The following is a 15,234-nucleotide window of genomic DNA, read 5'->3' as shown; positions in this document are numbered from 1 at the left end:
TGTGAGAGCTCTGAAGGCTCGCCTTCAAGAGAGCTATCAGATCGCTGCCAAAAACTCTCAGAAGGTTGCTGAACGGAATAAACGCCGTTTTGACAAAACTGTCAGGGAGTCAACTTTGGAGAAAGGTGATCAAGTGCTAGTGCGGAACCTGCGACTTCGGAATAAACACAAACTTGCAGATAAGTGGGAGTCAACCATGTACAGAGTGGTGGAAAAGATGGTAGACCTACCTGTGTATGTTGTACAGTCTATGAATGGAGATGGTCCTATTCAAACTCTTCACAGGGATCTCTTACTCCCTTGTGGTGACTTATCTGAAGCTGAGGAAGTTGACCAGGTCAAGCCAAAGAGTTGCAGGCCAAGAACGAGGCGCAGTCAGCCTCTGTTACTGGAGGAGCAATCAGAATCTGAAGATGACTCACCTGTCTATCCTAGGCAGTCTTCTGTCATTCCTGGAAAGTTGGTTCAGGTGTTTGAAATCCCGAAGAGACGACAGCAAACAGGAAAAACAGTACCGGAGGGTAGTTGTATACCAGCTATGCCAGCAGACTGTGTAAACCCTCAGCCTCAGGATGGGCCTTGCAGAGGCAGCTCCCCTTTGCTGCCTGCAGAGCCTGTAGGGGTACCTCCTGAAGTAGCTGAAGGAGAGGAGCCAGATGTTGTGGCTGAGCAACACCCTACTGAAGACGATGTAACTTTACCAACTATGACTAATCAAAAATCAGCTGTGGCCGAAGACAGCATTGATGTACCGTCCATTGATGTAGAGGCTCCTATAGCTATGGAAACCATTGATCTGAACCCACAAACCCCTGAGGTAGCTCTGGAGCATAAGGAAACTGTTGACAGTGGAGAAAAAAATAACCATGTTCGTAAGTCAGAAAGGACACGTCGACCACCAAGGCGCTTCCATTATCCTGAGTTGGGAAATCCCTTAATTTCCTTTGCGCAGAGCCCCATAGAGAGCTTTAACCAAGCACTTTATACGATAGGTGACTATGAGAGTTCATCTGTAGACCACAGCGTGACGCATGAAGGGGCTCATGCTGGGTCAAAGGGGGAGGGTGTAACCCATGTGAAATACAGGGCTTCAAAATCCCTTTTTGTAATCTAAGGCTATAGCCTGTTATTGTCACAAGGGGGCGCTGTGATGCAGTCTTGTGTTCTGATGACCTTGCGTCTAGTGCGCAGGAAGTATTACCTCTCTCTTCCTGTGAGATTTTCCCTCTGATGGCGGTCAAGTACGTGTCGGAGCGCATGGAAAAAGTATCTTGGTATGCAATACTGCAACCCGGTTAATGAGACCAGATTGTTTTACGTATAAATGCTAATAAGGTACTCTTTTATTAGGCCCCGAACTCTGACCACAAAGGGAATAACGTCTGTCAAGTTATTTGTGTCTGAAAATCCCGGTGAGTCACGTGCTTTCGTTAGCTACCTGTTAAGTTAGATAATGTATTTCACTAGCTGATTCAGCTCAGAAACCTTTGAACAAAAACCAATCGGGAGCTATGAGAATCTGGCGTGTTGTTTCACTTCTCCTGTTGTTCTTTACAGTGTGTTATAAGTGTTGAATGCTTTGAGCTAAACGATGCCGATGCTAGATGCGATGCTAGCTGCTAATAGCTGTTAGCCACCCCACCCCACTGAAGCCATATTCCGATCGGGGAGGTATTCAAGTAGAAGCAATAGCTCTGTTTATATTAGAATGGTTATGTCTTAATAGATATGAGCATATTTCAAGTTTAATAGTATTTGCACTGAATTAAGTTACATTTTCTTGTAAGCCTTAAGGATGAATGTCACTTTCATTGCTATGACTGTTTACATTACTGTTTAAGCTGCTGATGTTCTTTGTTGTGATATAATTTTGATAAAATTGTTGATACTGGTACAAACAAGTTACTGTAACTCTTGTAACTTGGTAAAGCTAAAGGGAATGCCATTTGTGATTAATACATTTGGAAAAGAAGTTAATGAGCTCATGTTAAGAACACAAAATGGGAAAAGAAATTGATTGTTCTGCACTGTTTGTGTAGATTGGTTTTTTTGAACTACTAGAAGGATTCTGGAGAACCACTGACGGCGAGAACAGCCCAAATGAGATCCTGGATGATCGTGAAATGGTGTGGCCAGCCATGCGATCGGATTGTGGGATTTGCCTGAGAAACTGATTCAAGCAACCCTGGATTACAGATAAGCCCTATGCACTACTTTTCCTACCCGGATAATAGGGTTTGCACACTGACAATTCCCCTACAGTACACCTGTTTGGGTTTTCAACGACTTTAAAGGACAATTCAAACTTCACAACAGGAACACTTTAATCTGTTTCATTCATTCCCAAGAGCTCTGATACTGTTCAGTATAAATCTTCCATTTAAATGTCTTTATTTTGTTTTGTTTTACATGTATTCACCTTTAAAATGCACTATTAGTGTGCAATTTGGGTTATTGTGTTGTATATGTATATAAATGGTACTGAGGCAATAAAGGTCCCAGTTATTCACTTCCAAGCCAACTCCTTTTGTGAGTCCCCAAAACAAAACCTCCTCCTGAACCTAGTAAGATGTCTAGGGTCTCTATTTGAAGTGAGAGTGTACTGGTCCTGAGTAGAGGCGCTACATGTGTTACAGGGACCTATTAGGACATCCTGATATTAATGAATTACAGTAAATGGCCTGTATTTATATAGCACTTTACTTAGTCCCTATGGACCCCAAAGCGCTTTACACATTCAGTCATCCACCCATTCACACACACTGGTGATGGCAAGCTACACTGTAGCCAGAGCTGCCCTGGGGTGCACTGACAGAGGCGAGGCTGCCGGACACTGGCGCCACCGGGCCCTCTGACCAGTAGGCAGTGTTGGGGAGTAACGGAATACATGTACCGCCGTTACGTATTTAAAATACAAAATATGAGTAACTGTATTCCGTTACAGTTACCGTTTAAAAAGGTGGTATTCAGAATACAGTTACTTTGTTGAAATAAATGGATTACACTGCGGTACTTTCCTGTTTCATATTGTCGCGGGTCAGGACTGTTTGGGTTTTGTTTGACAGCTACGTTCTGTTGTTCCAGGCGGCAGCGTTACGGTTGCCATGGTTACAGGGCGATGCTCTCTCTCTCTGCGACTGTGTGTTTCCTGGGTGAGAGAGTGCCTTTTCGTTGTTGTTGTTGTTGTGCTAAGCTAACAGGCAGAATGCTACAAGCATAGCTCTAAAGAATGTAGCATCATGGGCAGTGTAGTCCGTGCTGCAGGGAGAAGGGACTGCCATACACGTTATGTGTCTGTGAGCGCGAGGAGGGAGAAAAAGGGGAGTGGAAAGGTACGAGTTGTCATCGAGCAAAAACGGGAGCTGGAAGCATGTAAATATAATAATAACCACTTCAGCCAAGAAGAGAGCCTGACGAGCCCAGTTGTAAGTAAGCTATTAAGACTCGACTGTACACCGTGTTCGTGTTTTCCTCCGAAAACAATAAGTTCCGTTGGAGCCTTTCAACGCCTCTCTGTCTCTCGCAAGAAAAGTTGACCCACACAACAAAGTAAAGCTATTTTTCGGCTACGAGCCGACAGGGACCCCGCCGTATTAGTCAGAGGTCCCTTTACTACAGTTTGGAGTCGCGGACCTTCAGTAATAGTAATAAATCACACAGCAATAGTACATTCATGTTGTTGTAAAAAGCATGGTAATATATTAAGTAATCCAAAGTATTCAGAATACGTTACTGTCATTGAGTAACGTAACGGAATACGTTACAGAATACATTTTGGGGCATGTATTCTGTATTCTGTAATGGAATACATTTTAAAAGTAACCTTCCCAACCCTGCCAGTAGGCAACAGATGAAGTGTCTTGCCAGTGGTTTGTATCATATCTATCTAATAGACTCCAATTTGTGCATGTAAATGGAGAGTCCTCTTCACACACTGAGGTTAATTATGGAGTTCCACAGGGTTCAGTGCTAGGACCAATTCTGTTTACATTATACATGCTTCCCTTAGGCAGCATCATTAGAAGACATAGCATACATTTACACTGCTATGCAGATGACACCCAGCTCTATCTGTCCATGAAGCCAGATAACACACACCAATGAGTTAAACTGCAGGAATGTCTTAAAGACATAAAGACCTGGATGGCCGCTAACTTTCTGCTTCTTAATTCAGATCAAACTGAGGTTATTGTACTCGGCCCTGAAAAGCTTAGAAATATGGTATCTAACCAGATTCTTACTCTGGATGGCATTACCTTGGCCTCCAGTAACGCTGTGAGGAACCTTGGAGTCATTTTTGACCAGGACGTGTCCTTCAACGCACATATTAAACAAATATGTAAGACTGCTTTCTTCCATTTATGCAGTGACGCTGAAAAACTAGTTCATCCCTCTAGCAGATCATTACATGAAGGAACCTTTTAAAAAAACAAGCGCGTACATGCTCACAGGTGTACACACGGGTGCTCACACACACAAACTACACCCTTTTTGGCTCCTACCTCAAAGCACACTGTGTGCTGTTGATCTTATGTGCTGCACAATAATGTTTAATATTTAGTATTTACTGTCATATTCCCATATTCAAATTCAAATTCAAATTTTATTTGTCACACACACACACAACCATACACAGTATGACATGGGGGTGAAATGCTTGTAGCTGTACAATGCCCGACCATTAAATGACAGAAGAAAGTTTTACAATATTTACAATTTACTACAAAAATTTACAAATTAACTTAGGAAATTACAGTAAAGAATGTGCAAATAGCAGAAGAGATTATAAAGATTATAAATTGTAGGAATTATAGGATTATAGGAAATGTGTGGTGGTGCGTGTGGTGACATGTGTGAGAGTCCAGTCTTATAGTGACGTGTTTGGGAGAGTCCAGTCCTACACCTGGTTCAGGGCCCGAATAGCCTGGGGGAAGAAGCTCCTCCTCATTCTCTCTGTTTTGGCCTTAAGGGAGCGGAAGCGCTTCCCAGACCTCAACAGTGAGAAGAGCCCATTGTTGGGATGGGAGAGGTCCATCATAATCTTCCTAGCTTTGGACTTGCACCGCTTGGTGTAGATGGACAGCAGGTCAGGGAGCTCTGATTGAATGATGCGTTCTGCCGAGCGCACCACCCTTTGCAGATCTCGTCTGTCCTGCTTGGTGCTGTTCCCAAACCAAACCATATATCATTGTGATGTTGTTTATTCTATTACTCTTGTTCTCTTCTGCTTGTTTTCTTTTTTCTTTCTCAACAGGTGATCCAGGTGATCGATATATGCCTTTTTTTTCTCTGCCCATTCTGTTGGTTTTTGTTTTTTGCCCTTCTCCCCCGCCCCTCTTCTCAGCTGTTTCTCTTTCCCTCTTTCTTTCTCCCCAGTCAAGTCTGTCCCGTATTCAGCAAGTGAAAATAAAATAAACAATAAAAAGTGAATCAAATGGACCATTACGGCAAGGCTGGGATGGTCAATTTGGTAAAGTAAATCCGTTGGGCATCTTTCTTTGCCTTTAGACAATAATTCTGATGCAAAAGAGCCAAACGGGACAGGCAAAAAAAAAAAAGAAAAAAAAAAAGAAAAACTAGTTCATGCATTTATTACTTCCAGGCTGGACGACTGTAATTCATTATTATCAGGATGTCCTAAAAACTCCCTGAAAAGCCTTCAGCTAATCCAAAATGCTGCAGCAAGAGTCCTGACAGGGACTAGAAAGAGAGCAGATTTCTCCTGTTTTGGCTTCCTGTTAAATCCAGAATTCAAAATCCTGCTCCTCACATACAAGGTCTTAAATAATCAGGCCCCATCTTATCTTAATGACCTTGTAGTACCATATCACCCTATTAGAGCACTTCGCTCTCGCTCTGCAGGCCTACTTGTTGTTCCTAGAGTATTTAAAAGTAGAATGGGAGGCAGAGCCTTCAGTTTTCAGGCCCCTCTTCTGTGGAGCCAGCTTCCAGTTTGGATTCAGGAGACAGACACTATCTCTACTTTCAAGATTAGGCTTCAAACTTTCCTTTTTGCTAAAGCATATAGTTAGGGCTGGACCAGGTGACCCTGAATCCTCCCTTAGTTATGCTGCAATAGACGTAGGCTGCCGGGGATTCCCATCATGCATTGAGTTTCTCCTTTCCAGTCACCTTTCTCACTCACTATGTGTTAACAGACCTTTCTGCAATGAATCATATCTGTTATTAACCTCTGTCTCTCTTCCACAGCATGTCTTTATCCTGTCTTCCTTCTTTCACCCCAACCAATCACAGCAGATGGCCCCGCCCCTCCCTGAGCCTGGTTCTGCTGGAGGTTTCTTCCTGTTAAAAGGGAGTTTTTCCTTCCCACTGTTGTCAAAGTGCTGCTCATAGGGGGTCATATGATTGTTGGGTTTTTCTCTGTATCTATGAAGCGCCTTGAGGCGACTTTTGTTGTGATTTGGCGCTATATAAATAAAATTGAATTGAATTATCCCAGTTTTAATCTCTTTACATTTCCTACCAGTACATTTTAGAATTTATTTTAAAAATGTAATCCTTGGAGTTCAAGCTCCAGCCTGTATTTCTGAACTTCAAGGACCCTACATCTCTTGCAGTTTTAGATCTTCCAGTCAGAAACTGTTACAAGGTGTGAAAAAAAGTCATTATCAGCAGAGGTTTCAGGTAAAACCATTGTGAGACCCTGCCTCACCCTATCATGAAACTTATGATAGTGTCTGGGATGGCATCTCAAAACCGGATTGTAGGAGGCAGACCTCTTTCAATCCATCTGTCTTCTCTGTCCAAAATCTTTTCCTGTTGATGTGGCTCTTCTATCTTGTGACTGTTTGGTTTCTCCAATGTAGAGTTCTGAGCATTCCTCGCTGCACTGCACATACACTGTGTTGTTAGGTTTGTGTTTGGGATGAACCAGTTTGTGTCTGAGTGTGTGGCTAGGTCTGAAGTACAGTGGGATGTCGTGCTTGGAGAAGACTCTCCTGAGTTTCTCTGATAAACTTGCTACATCAGGGATGATGATGTTGTTCTGTTTGTCCTTCTGATCCTCCCTCGTTGGTGTCTGATGTTCTTTTCTGTGCATCATTGCTGATTTGAATGCCTTGGAATGCCTTGCCTCAAGGCTTAGAGTGAACATTTTCTGCCCGGTGGTGTAGGGTCCTGATTATTCCAAGTTTGTGTTCCAGAGGGTGGTGGGAGTCAAAGAGGAGGCACTAGTCTGTGTGTGGGCTTCCGGTAAACTTCGGTGTTGAGGTTTCCATTCTCCTCAATGTGCATGGCACAGTCCAGAAACAGCAATCAGTTATCCTTTGTGTCTCACCTGGTGAACTTTATGTTTTTATCCACTGAGTTGATGTGAGCAGTGAAGGATTCCACTTCTTGGGTTTTGATTTTGACCCAGGTTTAAAAGGGAGTTTTTCCTTCCCACTGTCACTGAAATGCTTGCTCATAGGGGGTCATATGTTTGTTGGGTTTTTCTCTGTATGTATTATTGTAGGGTCTAACTTACAATATAAAGTGCCTTGAGGTGACTGTTGCTGTGATTTGGTGCTGTATAAATAAAGATAAATTTCATTGAAAAAGTTGATTTGAATAAGGGCTCGGAAATGTTGTAGGTGGCTGAGTTTATACTGGTAGAAATGGGTCTGAGTGGGACTCCTTTGTGGAGCTTCAACTTACATGTTATAGCATAGTATGTAGGGTGGTTGTTGGAATTTATTTTTTTATCTTTAAGGCTAATATCTAACAATTAGCATCCCATATTTTGTGCTTTTCCCCCCCACTGCACACAGTGTATAGTAGAATAGTTTTGGAATCACTCTCATACTAACAGACAGGGAGAGGGCCATTCTTTGGGCCATAAACCTACTGAAATACGCTCTACTCCCATTCTTTAACTGTACAGGCATGACCGGATGACAAGAGGTGGTTGTCATGGTAATGGGAGTGTTGCCTGTAGAATGGTCATCTCAAAATAAGGAGATGTCGGGAAAGTTGCAGAAGAAGAAACATGAGCCGACATCAGACCTAAGGCCACCCTCAACTCTTTTGATCAACCATGTTAACATTTTGTTTTTTTGACCTGCAATAAAAAGTGTTTACTGCATGGGGGCGGCAGCTTTTTGTCTCTGAGCCAGAGAGGACATCCATGGCTCCATGTAAAACAATTTAAAATTCTAACAATTTTCATACTAAGTTGTGAAAATAATTGGAGCATATTTTTCTTCGCTATCATAAAAAGCCTAACACGGTCAATGCCTTTATCTTCTTCAAGTTGTTGTAGGCAACTGATGACTGTCTTTTTGTGGGATGCTGTTTTAAGGCTTCATAGGTATGTTTGTCACTGGGGAGTGTAGTATTTTCTGTGTGATTATCAGATTTGTTTGGTGCACCTCCCACGCTCAGGGAAGTGACAGCCTTCTTTTCTTGAATTGTGAAGTTAGACAGAGGAATTATTGCAGTGGAGAGAGTAGCTGAAACCTTCATCGTGATTTGCTCTGTTCAGGTTGTGTTCATTTATTATTCCCTATGGTTTGATGAGATCCACTCTGACCAACTGTTTTTGTTTGCAGTGTATAACATTTCCAAAGTTGCCCTTCTTTTCCTTTAATGTCTTGGACCATCCAAGCCTGGATCCGAACTCTTCCACGGCATGCATTTTTTATTTCTCTTTGATATTTGGGCATATTGGGACCCGATGAATGTAAAAACAAAGAATTACCAGATGTTTTTTTTACCTTGTTTGTGTTTTTAAGAAAAATAAGAGCCACATATGAGGATATTCGTTTAAAATTTTGATAGAACAGTAGCAGTATAATGTCCTCGTAACCAAAATGTGATATCCACATATGTGGACGCCAGGTCCTAGGAGGTTAAAAAAGTAGGGGAGGAGTGTTTTAAGGCTGATTTATCTTGTTCTGGAGTACATCTATTTGTTAGGTGTCGCTGTGTGCAGACAGGAATAGGACCCAAGGTGCAGACTCCGGAGACAGTCGTGAACTCAAAAAGGCTTTAATTTGGTACTCAAAATATAACATAACTGAAAAAACTCAAAACAAACTTAAACTGGAGGAATGACAGAACACACAGCTAGGAAAACGGTAGATCGCGACACGGACACAGAGAAACACTGGGCTTAAATACACAGAGGGAGCAATCAGGGAATGGGTAACAGGAGGGAAACACAGCTGGGACAAATCAGAACTGACGAGACCAAAGAAGCGTAAACTGAACACACTGAGATAAGACACAGACCTTCAAAGTAAAACAGGAAACACATAACACAGACTGAACAAAGACACAGACTCACATGCAGGCACTACAAAGGGAACAGAGATGTGGGAACAGGGCAGACACAAACACTGACTGAACACGGGGATATAGGAACTTAAGATACACATAGACGCGAACTAGACAAGGGGATGCAGGTGATAGGGGAGACAGAGCAACTAAAGACGACAGAGACATAAGCCATAAGACAGAACTCAAAGAAACCAAAAACTAGAAATTATAAATAATAACATAAACTCAAAAACCCTGGGTCGACGACCCAGGCATCCTAACACTATTGTGAAATGGGCCTGTCTTATCCTTTTTCTGAAACCTGACTGAAACTTTTCAAATAAGCCATTCCTCTGCAAATGACCTGTTAGCAATTACCCTTTCAAGAATGTTTGATATGAAAGGAAGGTTGGAGGTTGGCCTGTAATTAGCTAATAATTATAATTGGTATAATTGCCGGGTCTGGAGATGGTTTTTTTAAGTAACGGTTTAACTACTGCCAACTTGAAGGCCTGTGGTACATAACCGATTATTAGAGATAGGTTGATCATATTTAAGATTGAAGAATTAATTAATGGCAGGACTTCTCTGAGACCCAGACCGAGGACATGCTGGAGAGATTGTATGTGTCGGCTGGCCTGAGAACGCCTCGGTGTGTGTTACAATGTGTGTGTTACAGTGCGTGTTACAAAGTGCGTTATAGAGTGTGCGTTATAGTGTGTGTTACAGAGTGTGTTACAGTGTGTGTATACCAGTCTAACCTGATGATCCAGCGACAGAAGCTGCTGCTGTTGTATTTGTCTGCCTTTGATGAACTGAACAACCCGCTCGGGCCCCTCAGCACAAACTGTCCGTCACATGCTGTTGCTATAAAGACAAGAGTGATGACATCATCACAGGAAGTTAAATGTTTTTAATGAACACTGTGCCCAACCACGTCTATCCCATGTGTACAGGAAAGCATTTGTGGAGATGTTTCTTTAAGAGATCTTCTGCTTGTGCTGTTTACTGTTTGGGATTAAACTGGGTAGTTTCAATCAGAGAGCCATGGTTACAGTGTAACAGCACAGTCTATTCTACGCTCTGGAAACAAGTGGACCTTTTACATCAACACAACAGACACTAAACTGACCAAAGAGACAGCAAACACAGGAAAAGTGCCCAGTGACATACTGATGAGTTATACACAGCTGCTGTTATTAAACCAGTGAGGCAACCTGGTCTCAGAGCTAAAGCACAGGAGGCGCTGATGGTCTTTATAACAGCGCTCTGAATGCACCACAGCAAAGCCCAGTGCTACTCATCCTCCTGATCATCTCCAGACCATCACACAGACACACACACTCACTCTCAGTGATTCTGCACAGGAGCTCTACAGGTAAACCTCACCACAAACGTCAGATATAAAGAGAAATCGTCACTGACCACAGAGAGCATCAGTTTCATCAGAGGCATCAGGACAGTCGTCCACTCCATCACATAGCTGACTAGTCAGAATACACGTCATCTCATCAGCACAGGAAGTTTGATAAGGGCCACACGTTCCTACAGACATGAGCAGAAAAATGTTAAAATGTCTGCATGAACATCTGGAAGGATGCAGCTGAAGGGGCATCACCTCCTGTAGGGTTGATGCTGGTCCCTGCAGAGGCTGTTGTTCCAGATGTTCGAGATGCAGTTATAGCTGCAGATGTTGTTGCTGCAGATGTTGTTCCAGATGCAGATGTTGTTTCAGATGCCGTTATTTCTGTAGATGTTGTTCCAGATGGAAAAGAATAAAATACAATAGAATAGCACTGTATTGCCAACAAAATTATGGTTGCTCCACACCAATTGTGCTGGAGTAAAGTATAAATAGGAGACAGGAGAAATATATGCTATCAAGAGAAAGGCACACATTGCAGAACAAAGTGCGTGGAAGCAGCATGGAGAAAAGACTTCGACTGAGTACCAAGTCTGTGTGTGTTTCCTGAGTGATGAGGGTTACACAGACCAAATTCAAATCAAATTCAAATTTTATTTGTCACACACACACAACCATACACAGTATGACATGGGGGTGAAATGCTTGTAGCTGTACAATGCCCGACCATTAAATGACAGAAGAAAAGTTTTACAATATTTACAATTTACAGGTTACTACAGAATTTACAAATTAACTTAGGAATTTACAGTAAAGAATGTGCAAATAGCAGAAGAGATTATAAAGATTATAAATTATAGGAATTATAGGATTATAGGAAATGTGTGGTGGTGCGTGTGGTGACGTGTGTGAGAGTCCAGTCTTATAGTGACGTGTTTGGGAGAGTCCAGTCTACACCTGGTTCAGGCCCCGAATAGCCTGGGGGAAGAAGCTCCTCCTCATTCTCTCTGTTTTGGCCTTAAGCGCTTCCCAGACCTCAACAGTGAGAAGAGTCCATTGTTGGGATGGGAGAGGTCCATCATAATCTTCCTAGCTTTGGACTTGCACCGCTTGGTGTAGATGGACAGCAGGTCAGGGAGCTCTGATTGAATGATGCGTTCGGCTGAGCGCACCACTCTTTGCAGATCTCGTCTGTCCTGCTTGGTGCTGTTCCCAAACCAGGTGCAGATGTTTGCCGTCAGGATGCTCTCGATGGTGCAGGAGTAGAAGTTCTTGAGCACCTTCAGTGGCAGATGGAAGTCTCTAAGTCTTCTGAGGAAGAAGAGACGCTGACGGGCTTTCTTAACCAGGTTGTTGATGTGGCAGGACCATGACAGGTCCTGAGTGATGTGGACACCCAGGTATCGGAAACTGTCCACTCTCTCCACAGGCGTGCCACTGATGATGAGGGGTTTGGAATTCCTCGCCTGCTTTGTAGTGAAGTCCACGATCAGCTCCTTAGTCTTGCTGATGTTTAGGAGGAGGTTATTCTCCTGGCACCAGGTCTCCAGGTTCCTAATCTCCTCCAGGTAGGCCGTCTCGATGTTGTCGGAGATCAGGCCCACAACAGCAGTGTCGTCAGCAAACTTGACAATGGAGGTGGTGTCGGATGTGGCTACACAGTCATAAGTGTACAGTGAGTACAGCAGGGGGCTTAAAACACAGCCCTGAGGCACTCCAGTGCTGAGTGAGATGGAGGGGGAGACTTGTTTTCCCACCCTCACTGATTGGGGTCTGTCTGTGAGGAAGTTGAGGATCCACTGACACAGTGATGAGCTGAGTCCTAGATCCGTCAACTTGGTGAAAAGCTTAGAGGGAATTATTGTGTTGAATGCTGAACTGTAGTCCACGAACAGCATCCTAACATAATTCCCTCTGCCAGTGTCCAGGTGACTCAGGGATGTGTGGAGCAGGTGAGATATGGCATCGTCTGTGGAACGATTAGTCCGGTAAGCAAACTGAAGTGAGTCGATGGTGGCAGGAAGTGAAGAAGTGATGTGATCTCTCATCAGTCTTTCAAAACACTTCATCACAATTGAAGTCAGTGCTACTGGACGGTAGTCATTGTGGCAAGCGGGCTGTTGTTTCTTTGGAACAGGAACAATAATGGACCGTTTGAAGCACGTGGGAACCACAGCTTGGGCCAGGGAGAGGTTGAAGATCTCCGTGAACACCGGTGCTAGTTGATCAGCGCAGGCTCTAAGGACCCGGCCAGGGATTGCATCTGGTCCTGCTGCCTTCCTGGTGTTCACCCTCCTGAAGGTGTTCCTCACGTCATGCTCTGTGATGACGAATGCATTTTCTTCACTGGTGCACTCCGACCATGGCTCAGATCGGTGGTGGGTTTGACAGGGGTGCGGTGTGGGGAGGTAGTGCTTGTTAACAGTCTGAATGGCTCAGGGTAAGAAGCTATTTGAGTCTGGCGGTGTGGGACTTGACTGACATGAGGCACCAACCGGAGGGCAGTGGGTCAAACAGGTGGTAGACGGGGTGTGAGGGGTCACCTCTGATGGCCCTGGTTTTCCTGAGAAAGGAGGCTCTGGGGTGTTTGAGGGCAGCCAGGGAATTTTTGGGCAGTGTTATGACCCTCTGCACTACCTTTCTGTTCTCAGTCGAGGCCACTGAGTACCAAACACCAGGCAGGAGGAGAGCATGCTCTCCACTGAGGAGCAGAAGGCCAGCAGCAGCTCCTGGTTATTCTTCCTCGGGACACGGAGGAGGTGCAGCTGCTGCTGGGCCTTCTTCACCAGGGCGATGGTGTTGTGGGTCCAGGTGAGATCGGCAGGGAAGTGGGTGCCCAGAAACCTGAAGGTTCAATTTAATTGTATTTATACAGCGCCAACTCACAACACCAGTCGCCTCAAGGCACTTTATATTGTAAGGTAGACCCTACAATAATAAATACAGAGAGTTTGAAGTTTGCAGCTGCTGTTGGGTGTTGGGGGGGCTCTGGGCATTGTATTGTATTTAGTGAGGGCTTGGATGCCTCTCCACCCTGGCAGAGGTTGTTATCAGTCAGGAAGCACTTGTCATCCACAGTTTTCAGTTAGGATAAACCCAGATGACTTGGTCGCTGTTACATTTTCTAAACAACACTTCATGGAGAAGAACAGACCAAGTGAAGGTCTCCAGGTCCTGCTCCTGAGATCATCATCTGGCCATGATTTAATGACCTGGGTGCTGGGAGAAGTCTGTTTCCTGAGGGGGGTGTAGGCAGGGATGAGGAGCAGAGAGAGGTGGTCAGATTGTCCCACGTGGGGAGGGATGTCGCTCTGTAGGCTTTGTTGCTCTGCATTGCTTCGTAGATGCAGATGTTGTGTTGTCAGGGCTCTCTGTAGAGACAGTCAGAGCTTTACTCTGAAATCACTTTGTTTGAATGTGAATCAGAACCTGGTTCAAAGTCTAATTTGAGCAGCTGAAGAGGAATAACCCATGACTCAGGAGGAATAAACACATGAAGCCGTCCCCACCAGACTGAGACTTTTCTCTGCAGAATCCCGAACATGAACCTGTGAGAACCTGTGCAGGTGAGTCGTGCTGTCAGTGTTTTAGTTTAATGTGTCTGAATGTGAACATGGGTACAGCATTATTACCCTTCCTGTGAGAAATGTTGGGTGGGGGGGGTGGAGCCTATCACAGCTGTCACAGGGAAGGAAGCAGGTCATAACAATCCACTGCATAATAATCATCATTAAAAAAAGTAAACTTAAAGTTAACCTTCAGTTATTTACTGGTAAAAAAACAATAAAATAATCCTTATTGGAGACATGTGTGTCAGGTTTGTTTGGGTTAAAGTATGATGGATATCATCTCAGTGGAAGCATCACAGGGCGGGTGCCAAGCACGCTGAAGTCTCCAGTACAATAAAAAATATTGGTATTATACAAACTAATGACATAAACAAAAACATCAGCAAACATCACTCACACGTGTCCCGTTTAACTCGCTGTTGGGTTGTTTTTGTTGCCTTAAAGCTCAGACCTGCACAGGTTCTGTTTTTATCTTTTATGTTCAGCACGTTGAGTGTTTGCATCTCTACTTTCAAGATTAGGCTTCAAACTTTCCTTTTTGCTAAAGCATATAGTTAGGGCTGGACCAGGTGACCCTGAATCCTCCCTTAGTTATGCTGCAATAGACGTAGGCTGCCGGGGATTCCCATGATGCATTGAGTTTTTCCTTTCCAGTCACCTTTCTCACTCACTATGTGTTAACAGACCTCTCTGCATTGAATCATATCTGTTATTAACCTCTTTCTCTCTTCCACAGCATGTCTTTATCCTGTCTTCCTTCTCTCACCCCAACCAATCACAGCAGATGGCCCCGCCCCTCCCTGAGCCTGGTTCTGCTGGAGGTTTCTTCCTGTTAAAAGGGAGTTTTTCCTTCCCACTGTCGCCAAAGTGCTGCTCATAGGGGGTCATATGATTGTTGGGCTTTTCTCTGTATCTATTTTTGTACAATCTACTGTACAATATAAAGCACCTTGAGGCGACTGTTGTTGTGATTTGGCGCTATATAAATAAAATTGAATTGAAAATTGAATTGAATTGAAATTGAGTGTGATGGAATAAAACTGA

General features: G+C 43.8%; 1 protein-coding gene and 1 long non-coding RNA gene across 2 annotated transcripts in view; one reads left to right on the top strand and one right to left on the bottom strand.

Annotated features, from left to right (window-relative positions):
* The window catches only part of tmprss15 (transmembrane serine protease 15), a 58,151-nt gene that overhangs the window by 40,808 nt on the left and 2,109 nt on the right, over window positions 1-15,234 (bottom strand). The window contains exons 6-8 of the mRNA XM_086307973.1: window positions 10,877-11,005; window positions 10,684-10,803; window positions 10,020-10,125 (exon numbers count right to left, since the gene is read on the bottom strand). Of these exons, the coding sequence (XP_086164099.1) occupies window positions 10,020-10,125; window positions 10,684-10,803; window positions 10,877-11,005 (355 nt within the window). The remainder of the gene's footprint in view (window positions 1-10,019; window positions 10,126-10,683; window positions 10,804-10,876; window positions 11,006-15,234) is intronic.
* Window positions 993-2,516, top strand: LOC147320143 (uncharacterized). The gene is made up of 2 exons (XR_015131145.1): window positions 993-1,412; window positions 2,040-2,516. It is a non-coding gene; the product is annotated as an uncharacterized LOC147320143 (long non-coding RNA).

The sequence above is a fragment of the Aulonocara sp. 'chitande type north' Nkhata Bay genome, linkage group LG10 (assembly GCF_057382095.1).
Source record: "Aulonocara sp. 'chitande type north' Nkhata Bay isolate Kocher_YH1m ecotype deep benthic linkage group LG10, A_spYH_male_GT1.1, whole genome shotgun sequence".
NCBI lineage: Eukaryota > Metazoa > Chordata > Actinopteri > Cichliformes > Cichlidae > Aulonocara > Aulonocara sp. 'chitande type north' Nkhata Bay.
Note: the sequence above shows the minus strand (reverse complement) of the source record. Positions and strands in the feature narration are given on the sequence as shown.